General features: G+C 37.3%; 7 protein-coding genes across 7 annotated transcripts; 5 read left to right on the forward strand and 2 right to left on the reverse strand. All coding sequences in view use genetic code 12, as the record gives it.

Moving 5' to 3' along the window:
* Positions 1 to 237: 237 nt before the first annotated feature.
* CORT_0B04080 (hypothetical protein) lies at positions 238 to 774 on the reverse strand (the record flags this gene model as incomplete). The annotated part of the gene is made up of 1 exon (XM_003867504.1): positions 238 to 774. One exon carries the CDS (start codon positions 772 to 774, stop codon positions 238 to 240), a length of 537 nt encoding a protein of 178 aa, XP_003867552.1.
* An 892-nt stretch (positions 775 to 1,666) lies between these two features.
* Positions 1,667 to 5,545, forward strand: CORT_0B04090 (ATP-dependent helicase; the record flags this gene model as incomplete). The annotated part of the gene is made up of 1 exon (XM_003867505.1): positions 1,667 to 5,545. The coding sequence occupies one exon, from the start codon at positions 1,667 to 1,669 to the stop codon at positions 5,543 to 5,545; it is 3,879 nt and encodes a 1,292-aa protein (XP_003867553.1).
* A 680-nt stretch (positions 5,546 to 6,225) lies between these two features.
* Positions 6,226 to 7,370, forward strand: CORT_0B04100 (Ccp1 protein; the record flags this gene model as incomplete). The annotated part of the gene is made up of 2 exons (XM_003867506.1): positions 6,226 to 6,250; positions 6,397 to 7,370. The coding sequence occupies 2 exons, from the start codon at positions 6,226 to 6,228 to the stop codon at positions 7,368 to 7,370; spliced, it is 999 nt and encodes a 332-aa protein (XP_003867554.1).
* A 157-nt stretch (positions 7,371 to 7,527) lies between these two features.
* CORT_0B04110 (Rpl9b predicted ribosomal protein L9) lies at positions 7,528 to 8,220 on the forward strand (the record flags this gene model as incomplete). The annotated part of the gene is made up of 1 exon (XM_003867507.1): positions 7,528 to 8,220. One exon carries the CDS (start codon positions 7,528 to 7,530, stop codon positions 8,218 to 8,220), a length of 693 nt encoding a protein of 230 aa, XP_003867555.1.
* Positions 8,221 to 8,755: 535 nt separating this feature from the next.
* CORT_0B04120 (Pha2 prephenate dehydratase) lies at positions 8,756 to 9,679 on the forward strand (the record flags this gene model as incomplete). Its single annotated transcript, XM_003867508.1, has 2 exons — positions 8,756 to 8,806; positions 8,861 to 9,679. The coding sequence occupies 2 exons, from the start codon at positions 8,756 to 8,758 to the stop codon at positions 9,677 to 9,679; spliced, it is 870 nt and encodes a 289-aa protein (XP_003867556.1).
* Positions 9,680 to 9,798: 119 nt separating this feature from the next.
* CORT_0B04130 (Hrt1 protein) lies at positions 9,799 to 10,256 on the reverse strand (the record flags this gene model as incomplete). Its single annotated transcript, XM_003867509.1, has 3 exons — positions 9,799 to 10,019; positions 10,085 to 10,174; positions 10,226 to 10,256. The coding sequence occupies 3 exons, from the start codon at positions 10,254 to 10,256 to the stop codon at positions 9,799 to 9,801; spliced, it is 342 nt and encodes a 113-aa protein (XP_003867557.1).
* A 267-nt stretch (positions 10,257 to 10,523) lies between these two features.
* On the forward strand, positions 10,524 to 11,234 carry CORT_0B04140 (RNA polymerase II mediator complex subunit; the record flags this gene model as incomplete). Its single annotated transcript, XM_003867510.1, has 1 exon — positions 10,524 to 11,234. The coding sequence occupies one exon, from the start codon at positions 10,524 to 10,526 to the stop codon at positions 11,232 to 11,234; it is 711 nt and encodes a 236-aa protein (XP_003867558.1).
* Between the last annotated feature and the right edge of the window lie 3 nt (positions 11,235 to 11,237).

Consider the following 11,237-nt stretch of genomic DNA (forward strand, 5'->3'; position numbering starts at 1 on the left):
AATAAGTAGAAGACTTCTTCTAGTGCATTTCAAAAAAACATCTGTCATCATTACACCTACAAGAACTTGTGTTATTTCTGGATTGTTCTTCTGGAAAAGAGTTACTTTAACAATGACAGGAGTTCAAAAGCCACACCACAGAGAAAGAATTAAGCTTTGTTATAAACGTTTTCAGATTTTATATGCCTCTCCTCACGACCTTTCCTTGACACCCACTATATACAGTAACTACTTTCATCAAATGAATTCCTTTGCTTTTCTTCTGAAAGCATTACAGTCTCTCAACCATTGTCTATAGTCCTTCAATGAGTAAATCCTTTCCCCATAATAATCAGGTATTGGGTTGGAGAAACTTTGACTTGATGGGTCAGGTCTTTTTACTTTTAATTTTGATAAAAATTGACTATTTCTAACTTCAAACGCCTGCAATTTTGATCTGTTCAATGTTTTGAATAAAACTTGTCCCACTAATGGTCCTAGCAAATAACCGAGAAGTCCACCAGCAATGACACCACCACCCATCACCATAAGAGGGTCAAATCCAAACATAGGTTTTTCGAGATCAATTTCAATGTTTCCCAAGTAGGTGAGTGTTAACATTGCACCTCCCAAACCTGTGAAAATTCCACTGACGGCATTGATTCTATTATTTTGCTTTTTCAATTGAAAGTACTCAACCCATGATAATCCGTTGGAGGAAGCTAAAGTAGAATTGAATCTGACTTTTGGTATGTTCTTGGCAAATACTCTTCTGTAAATTCCTAGGGTAATCATCTCGTTTGTATGTAGTATGAAGTGATTAAAATCGAAACACTGTCGCCAGTCTTGGGAAAATCATTTCATGGATTTTTTTTTTCTACCTCCTTCTCGGATCAGTGTTGCAACAACGAATGATTTTGCTGAGCTTACATCAGAGTAGGGCAGGTTGAGGGACAGGTCAAGCACACATACTTCATATATCAGCAAGACATCTAAAGGTTAAGCACGGTTGAAATTAGAGTATTTTGGGTGAAGAAGATGGCTTCTCACACGAAAAGTCGTTACAAGAACGATATTGCGCATAACTTGTCACTGAGTCTCAAACAAACAACAAATTATCGAACAGTCCTTTATCTACGCAGATACTTTTAAACAGCCTATGCCGTACACATCTTGTACAATGCTTGACCACAGTCTTAATCATCACACCTGAGAAGGTCACCGTTGTTGGTTGCAAACATGAGTGAAAGTCGTGTAATGTACCCAAACGAGAATGAAGGACAGAGAAAAAAAAAAAGAAAATTTGAATTTTGAATGTTGTTGTGTTTGAATGTTTTGTTTCTTCACATACAAAAGTAATCAGATTACAGAAGACTTTGTTGAAAGAAAAACTTAAACAGTTTGGATAAACATTTCAATCAATCAATCCAAAATTAAACAGTAACGACCAACTACAAATATTTAGGAGATTGAAATTAACCCCATTAAGCAGACGCCTTTGATAGAATCTGCAATCACCCATTTTCTTGAATTGAAACTTGACATCATTTTGGACAATCAATAGTGCAAAATAAAACGTTCAGCTCACAACCTTTGAAAAATTTCACAATCAACGCGATTTGTAAACTAGTGGAAGCAATTCACAAACGATAAACTATACTTGAATAGCGCTATAGTAGAGAGAGAAATGGAAGGAGGCGTAACCACAACTAGTATCAATACAAATGGTGACATATCAAATGTTGACCCATCCCAAGCGGAACCAAACATCAAGGGAGAAGAGTTGAACAAGTATATAGTTCCCCAAACGAGAGAGGATTTGAATAGCATTTTGACGCAGTATTATAGACTATTGGTCGATACCAAGAATTTGAATGAGGAGCACTCAAAAGGTGAAGAAGAATCGCGACTTGAAGACATCTATGCCCAAGAAAAGACTGAAATTGAATCCATATTGTCAAAAGTTGATAAACAACAAAGAGGATTTGAAGACGAGGAGTCAGAATTTATGAATGAGTTGTTGACTGCCGATAGTCACCATCTAGGGGAGTTAGACTTGGAATTATTAGGAAAACAAGTCGCTGGATTTTCCCTATTATCAAAGGATTATGACCTCCCGGAGAGTTTGCAACGACAGATTGCTAAAGATGTTCCACGCAAGGAAAATAAGTCCCTCGTGGATGATATTCTCGCACAATTAATCAATATAAATACCGATTTCGAGACCAGAGCCAAAGAATCAGGAATCGAAACAAGTTCACCATTGACAGCCCTGAATCCTAAATACGCACCATTAGGAAACCTTTACATTGAGAAGATCATTACCAATAAAATCGCGCAAAGGTTGAAGGAGCTTGAAAGTTTACCAGCTAACTTGGGTACATTTGATGGTGATAGTCTTGATGATATAAAAATCAAAGCTTTGATCGAGTTGAAAGGACTTCGTTTATTAAACAAGCAAAAACAACTCAAGCATGCTATAATCTCTCATGAGTCCCAGCAAGTCAAGTACAACCATCCGCATCTCAAGAACCTTCCAATTTGTTTACTGGAAAAGAGGTCCTTTAGCCTAAGGTCGAAAATTGAGCAACAAAATCCTCAGTTGTTGGCTGTTCAGTTGGAGCAAATGAAAAAAGAAGAGGCCAGAGAGTTGAAACGTCAATTGCATATTGCCAAAGTTGATCAGATACTAGAAAGCTCCCTTGAAAGAAGCGATAGAAAACTGGTCGTTAGCAATTACAGAAACTATCTTTTGGTAAAACAGTTAAACAACTTCCATCAAATAACCGAAAAGGAAGAAAGTAAAAAGCTTGAAAAGAATGCTAAGCAAAGATTGCAAGCTTTAAAAGCCAATGATGAAGAAGCTTATCTCAAGTTGTTGGATGAAACAAAGGACCACAGAATTACTCACCTTTTGAAACAAACTAATCAATTTTTGGATTCTTTGACTGAGCAAGTGAGGGCTCAGCAAGATGAAGCAAATGGAACCTTGGCCACCCCAAGAAGCGCTAGTCCTGAAGTTATGGCCACAAATGCAACTGCTGAAGATGGTACAGGTGGTGTACTTGTTGATAGTAAGGAAGAATTGCGTGAAAAGACTGATTATTATGAAGTTGCTCATAAGGTAAAGGAGAGAATAGAGGAACAACCTACCATTTTGGTTGGTGGTAAATTAAAAGAGTATCAAATGAAAGGTTTGGAATGGATGGTTTCGCTTTATAATAACCACCTAAATGGTATATTGGCCGATGAGATGGGGTTGGGTAAAACAATTCAATCAATTTCATTAATAACCTATCTCATTGAAAAGAAGCACGAGTCGAAATTTTTGGTTATAGTTCCGCTTTCAACTATAACAAATTGGACGTTGGAGTTCGAGAAATGGGCACCTTCCGTCAAAGTCATTGTTTACAAGGGCTCACAGCAGCAAAGAAGATCAATGCAATCAGATGTAAGGTATGGTAACTTCCAAGTAATGCTTACTACATATGAGTACGTCATACGTGAGCGTCCATTATTGGCTAAATTTCATTACTCACATATGATTATTGATGAAGGGCATAGAATGAAAAATGCAAATTCGAAACTTTCTCAGACTTTGAGACAATACTACAAGACTAAAAACAGATTGATCTTGACTGGTACACCATTGCAAAACAATTTGCCCGAGTTGTGGGCTTTGCTTAATTTTGTTTTGCCCAAAATCTTTAATTCTGTCAAGTCTTTTGATGAGTGGTTCAATACTCCATTCGCAAACACAGGGGCTCAAGAAAAGATTGAGTTGACAGAAGAAGAGTCATTGTTGGTTATTCGAAGATTGCACAAAGTCTTGAGACCGTTTCTTTTGAGAAGATTGAAGAAGGATGTCGAAAAAGATTTGCCAGATAAAGTTGAGAAAGTGTTGAAATGTAACTTATCGGGATTGCAATATGTTCTTTACCAGCAAATGTTGAAGCACAATGCATTGTTTGTGGGTGCCGAGGTTGGTGGCGCCAAGAGTGGTATCAAAGGTTTGAACAACAAAATTATGCAATTGAGAAAAATATGTAATCATCCATTTGTCTTTGAGGAAGTTGAGACAGTGTTGGATTCACTGAAATTGACGAATGATCTAATTTGGCGAACGAGCGGTAAGTTTGAATTATTGGATCGTATTTTACCCAAGTTCAAAAAGAGTGGACATCGTGTTTTGATGTTTTTCCAAATGACACAGATCATGGATATTATGGAGGATTTCCTCCGATTTAGGGACTTGAAGTACTTAAGATTGGATGGTTCTACAAAGGCCGATGAACGTCAAGATATGTTGAAGGTATTTAATGCTCCTGACTCTGACTACTTTTGTTTTCTTTTGTCGACACGTGCGGGTGGTTTGGGTTTGAACTTGCAAACTGCTGATACTGTGGTAATTTTTGATACTGATTGGAATCCTCATCAAGATTTACAAGCTCAGGATCGTGCGCATAGAATTGGTCAAAAGAATGAGGTTCGTATTTTGAGATTAATCACCAACGATTCCGTTGAAGAAGTGATTTTGGAAAGAGCTCATCAAAAGTTGGATATTGACGGTAAAGTCATTCAAGCTGGTAAGTTTGATAACAAGTCAACTGCTGAAGAGCAAGAAGAGTTTTTGAAACGTTTGTTGGAAGCAGACGCCACTGGAGGTGACAATGACGAAAATGATTCACTTGATGATGAAGAGTTGAATGAGATTTTGGCGAGATCGGAACAGGAGAGGGATTTGTTCACTCAAATGGATGAGGAAAGAAAACAACACGATCAATATGGCCAGCACAGGTTGATTGAAAAAGATGAATTACCAAAGATCTTTACCGAAGATATTTCCCATCATTTCGAGAAAAATACTCAAGAGCTTAGTCGCATGAGAGAAAAGAAGAAAGTTGTCTATGACGACGGATTGAGTGAAGCTCAATGGTTGAAGGCAATGGATGATGACAACGATAGCGTGGAGGATGCCATTAAACGTCGTATATCACGTATCAATGCAAGAAAGAGAAATAAGGCAATCAGAGAAGGTCTTTTGGTTGAAGATATAAACGATGACGAAGTGGGTGAAGAAGATGATGAAGAATTTGAAGCAGTTGCCCAGCCGAGAAAGAGACAACGTCGCTCAAGAACTCCAGTAGCACATTCCAACAAGGATGAAGGAGAAGGATCGGAGTTTGAGGAGGATGTTGGAATGAGCGAGGTTGCAACTAATGGAAAAGTGGTTTCTGATGGGTTAGAGTCCCGATGTCTTGCAGTATTGGATGAAATTTTAGAGTTGACAGATGTGTCAGATGGACATAGGGTTAGTGACATTTTCCTAAAGTTGCCTTCAAGGAAGTCGTATCCTGACTACTATTCAGTTATCAAGAGACCAATTTCTATAAATCAAATTAAAAAGAAGATCAAGAATGAAGAGTACGCTTCATTTGACGACTTTGTTATTGATATAAGACAAATGTGCTTAAATGCAAAGATATACAATGAAGAAGAATCATTTGTGTACACTGACGCTACGGTAATAGAGAATTTGATTGATTCAAAAGTTGGTGGCCAGTGATTGAAATAGTGCATTGGAAGTTAAAGTATATTTATATATTTCTTAATTGTATAATGTTTTTCAATTCAATCTCGTGTAGAGCGTCCACTTCAAGTGGTGTCATGATAGACCCCGGTACGGCGGGACACAATTTTTTTTTGACGGGTATGGCATTTATCATCCGGAATGGTACAAAAGTCTTTTTTTTTGTGAAACTGGTAACATACTCATCCAATCAAATTAGGAATAAATTTGCTTATTTCCTCCATATGTTCTTATATGCAGGTACATAGATACATTTGTTGCGAAATATTGAAACCTTCCCTTCTTTTCTATCACTTTTAGTTCTTAACGGGATTGCTCGATGTTAAATCGGAAGGGGGTTGGGTGACCTCGTTGTAGGGGTTGGTGAAAAACTAGCGGCAAGATCCACCGAAGTGTACATTGTGTATTATACATTCCTCTGTGTACGATAGAACATTGTGGAAGGTTTTGACGTGAATTTTAGATAACCTGTGGAACAATAAATGCCGCCATACTTAAATTAAAGAAACCACACAATAAACAAATTACATAATCACACCCTGCTTGCCTCGCATCTATCTTCTTGTACCCTCTTTTATATATAATTACGCTAGAATCCGAATTGAACTTTATCCTGCAAAGAAGCGCTTTACCCGTATACCAACGAATAATTCACAATGACTTCAGTAGCTTCATCCGCGGGTAAGTTCCTTCGCTTTAACCCTTCCAAGCTAAGGTTTTCATACAAACCATTCCTTGGACGACTAACCGGTAATGTCAATTTTTATAATTGCTGCGTTTAATGTTTTTTAAATTTGAGAACGAACCATACTAACTAATTAATGTAGTGAACAAGAATGCCAATGCCAGTGAGGCAAAGAGACACAACAGCTCCACTGCCACAACCGAGAATGCGGCTTTTGGCGCCGGCGCGGGATTGAACATAAAACAGGCTAAAATCAAAGAAAATAAGACATACGAAGATTACCAACGTGTTTACAATGAGATTGCCACCAAGATTTCTGAACATTTGGACTATGATGAAGGTGATGGATATTTTGCACAATTGGTGAGAAATGCTTGGCACGCTTCAGCAACGTATGCTGCCGCTGATAACTCCGGTGGATCATTCTATGGAACTATGATCTTCGAACCGGAGGAATTTGATTTCCAGAATAAAGGTACCGCAATTGCCAGAAGTTTCTTGTCATCAATTCACGTCCAAAACCCATGGATTTCAAGAGGTGATTTGTGGACTTTAGCTGGAGTTGCCGGTGTCCAAGAATGTAATGGTCCAAAGATCAAGTGGAGACCGGGAAGACTTGATGATAATACTGGTACAAAAGCAGCGCCAGCAGGTAGAATACCCGATGGTGAGGGAGATGCAAGATACGTGAGAGACTTTTTTTCCAGGATGGGTTTCAACGACAGGGAAACTGTGGCTTTGATTGGTGCACATGTGTTGGGAAGATGCCATAGACATGTTTCTGGTTACGATGGTCCATGGGGAGATGATTCAAACAATTTCACCAATGACTTTTTCGAAAGATTGATGGGTAATTGGCATACTAAAAATTGGGATGGTAGAAAACAATATGAAGATGATGAAACCAACTTGTATATGATGTTGCCAACAGATATGGCCTTGAAAGAGGACAGCAACTTTTTTAAATATGTCAAGGAATACTCAAAGGATGTGGATTTGTGGTTCAAGGATTTTGCTGCTGCTTATTCAAAGTTGTTGGAAAAGGGAATTGAGTTCCCAGAGGACAACAAACCATTGGAGTTCAAGACATTACATGAGCAAACAGTCTCAAACTAGTTTATAGACGAAGTGTGTTTATTCAATAAAAGTAGAGCTAACAAACAATTGCTACCCAATGAACTTTGCAACTTTCCATCTAAAGTATTTAGGGCTGTAGACCCATAAAGCCAGTGCTACCAAATTGTTTTGTTTCATTTCCAACTTCAGTTTTGTAATGAAAAAACATCAAGAGAGCGCTACCTCAGTCAGAAACAAATTAAATTTCAAAAACGGTTTACAAAAATTTTTCAGTTCCCTCATATACTCTTTTCTCAACCAGCTCCAACACACAATGAAATACGTCCAAACTGATCAAATCTTAGAAATCCCAGAAGATGTTACTGTTGACATCAAGGCTAGAGTTGTCAAAGTTACCGGTCCAAGAGGTGAATTAACCAAGGACTTGAAACACATTGATGTTACTTTCAACAAGATTTCCAACAGAGCCGTCAAGATCACTGTTCACAATGGTGACAGAAAACACGTTGCTGCCTTGAGAACTGTCAAATCGTTGATTGCTAACTTGATCACCGGTGTTACCAAGGGTTACAAATACAAGATGAGATTTGTCTATGCGCATTTCCCAATCAATGTCAACATCATTGACAAAGACGGTGCTAAATTCGTTGAAATCAGAAACTTCTTGGGTGAAAAGAGAGTCAGACACATTAAGATTCAAGAAGGTGTTACTATGGAATTGTCATCCACTCAAAAGGATGAATTGGTTGTCACTGGTAACTCATTGGAAGCTGTTTCACAAAACTGTGCTGATATTCAACAAATTTGTCGTGTCAGAAACAAGGATATCCGTAAATTCTTGGATGGTATCTATGTTTCCGAAAGAGGTACCATTGTCCAAGATATCTAAGCTTTGCTGATTGCATAGAATGAGATAACTCAACACTTCCTACAGCACCTACATTCACAACACATTACTTTTTTTTGTATCATTGATTGAATTTTTATAGCATTTATTTGTTTCATGGGTATTATTTGTTAGATTATGTTTTTAACAGGGTTCAAAATTAATTACTGGTACACCACCACAATGGTCTGAGGATAAAAGATCATTACCAATTTTCGTGGATCGTTACAGAGCTCAATGAAATAAAGAGCCACTTATGATCACACACCTTTACTCTATGTTTATTGCGCTTCTCAATCTCTATGATACTCTTTGTCTCTTTGTTCATCGATTCAGTCAAATAGTCTAAATCGAATTATCATTGGTTTGAATGGTAATTTGGATTAGGTAATATGTCTTTGAAGGTGAATGACTTGATTTAGAGAGTGCATGTTTCATAGCTTGTAAACTAATGCGCGTGACAGGAAACACCCAAATGACACAAATTCAAAAATTTTCAAAGTTTGATGAATTTTAAAGATTCTCCACCCAACCCAGCATGACTATTAGAGTGGCATTTCTAGGTCCAGAAGGTACATACACTCATCAAGTATGTTTAAACAAAGATGTCCTTAAAGGCTTAAATTACTAACACTTTTCTTAGGCGGTTTTACAACAATTCGGAATTAATGATGTTGGAATATCTCCACAACAATCAATTGGAGACTGTTTTCAAGCTATTAACACCCACATTGTTGACTTTGCTGTAGTTCCTTTCGAAAACTCAACTAATGGACAAGTAGTATTCACGTATGACCTACTTCGAGATTGGTTCTTGAATGAAGAGAAACAGTGTCATTTTAAAATCGTTGGTGAACAATTTGTATCAATACATCACAACTTATTAAGTAATGGATCATTGGAAGATATTGAAACTATATATTCTCATCCACAAGTATGGACCCAGGTAGGAGGATATTTGTCTACATTGCGAAAAGGTATTACAAAAATTGATGTAGGGTCAACTTCAAAAGCAGCCGAATTAGTCAGCCACGACAAGACGAACAAATCAGCAGCCATTTCCTCACTAATGAGCTCAAAACTATATAATCTACCAATTCTCAAGGCAAACATAGAGGATAATGTGAGCAATACTACTAGGTTTTTGATATTAGGATATAATGATCTTCCAGTACACGACAATAACAATAAAGAAGTTCAAATAGTCACATCAATAATGTTTACACTCCCACACGATGACCCAGGGGCGTTATGTGATGTACTTGTAAAGTTCAAGGAGAATGGAATCAACTTAACCTCAATCAGTTCGAGACCTGCCAACTTACAACCTTGGCAATATGTATTCTTCGTTGAAACTATCGGCAAAATAAGCACTGATGTTCTCAAGAGTATTCAAAAATTGTGTCGAGACGTTGCAATCTTGGGTGAATTTGATCGGAACTGGCGATTTAATCAAACCTAATGAGGCCAAAGAAACAGACAACTAATATACATTCAAAACAAACAAAAATAAACTAAAACAAAACCCAAGTATATAAAATCACACCGCATATGTATCTCTCTCTCTCTCTCTCTCTCTCTCTATTTGCCAAATTTTTGATATACCCACTCGGTATTATCTAACGGGCATGCATTTCTAGTTTTTAGCCATCTTTTTATACAATGTAAATGGAAAGCATGGTTACACATTCCCCAAGCAGCAATACACTCTTCTCCACCATTTGCCAATGAATTAGGTTGACATTCAATACATGGCTCCATCAAATGATTCCTGCAAATAGCACAATTTTCAATCTGTATATCTGACGTAATGTTGTTAGTAAGATTAGTTCCCCATAAATGGTAAATTGTGATTGTTTGTACATACCCCATGACCAAAAGGCAACTGCTGTCCATTTCTTTACTTCGAACTTTGGTTTGTTTGTTTTTGACACCTCTGCAATCGATTCAGAATCTGCTTTGATGTTAGTATCTGGTTCGTCGATTGGTTCGTGATAGACTTGCATACCATCTATATCCATGCGATCTTCTTCTGCCATTGTCACTTGTTTTACGATGTAATGTGTTTATACCTCTGGAGAAGATCAATTCTAAGATTAATAATAAATGGCGAGTGCAACTATAAAGGTTTTTCTTCGTGTCGCATTTGCCATTAATCAGTGTCGTTTACTTTGATCTTGTGACATTACAGATCCAACTCAATCAACTTTCGCGTACACATTAGAGCTTTTCAAAACAAGAAGCGTAGCATCGAGACCAATAAGTATCCGCTAGAATTCCTATCAGCTTAGTAAAAAATAGTCGCTATGTCAACTTCAAACAGTGAAGATCTAATATCGTCGTTATATCCTCCACCTCCACCATTTGTGAAATTTTTCACTGGTGAAAACTTGGCTAAATTGGAGGAAATTCGCAAAACAACGACAGCTATTGAAAGCGAGGAGGGTGATGTTGATAGTGGAGAGCACATCAAAGGAGAACTCAAGCTTTTAGTTCCGCCAGAGGTACCCTCAGGGTCTCAGTATAGAGGCTACGGAAACATATGGTCATTCAAAGACAAACTACCGAATTTAAAAGACACTCAATGGAAACAACTTTATAACGATGCCAATTTGACTTCTGAGACAAAGATTAAAGAATTGCATAAAATGATGGACTCGTTATTACTTAATTTCGTTGAATTGATCAATATTTTGAGTGTTGATCCACAACAATTTGAACCCAAAATAAAGGATATGAGTTTGTTGTTGATTAATTTCAATCATATTTTGAACACTTATAGACCACATCAAAGTAGGGAGAGTTTGATAATGTTGTTGAAAAGGAAAATACAAGCTAAAAGGGCAGAAATTGAAAATATCGAGTCTGTTTGTGAGGATGTGAAGTCTAAAATCATTGCAATGAGTAACGAGGATATTGATATGAACGTGAACGAAAATGATGAAAAGGTCGTGAGTGATTACGATGGTAATATAGAAAAGGATAGAATTGTTAAGAATCTACTACTGAATATATAGTTT

Source organism: Candida orthopsilosis (assembly GCF_000315875.1).
Source record: "Candida orthopsilosis Co 90-125, chromosome 2 draft sequence".
In the NCBI taxonomy this organism is placed as follows: Eukaryota; Fungi; Ascomycota; class Pichiomycetes; order Serinales; family Debaryomycetaceae; genus Lodderomyces; species Lodderomyces orthopsilosis.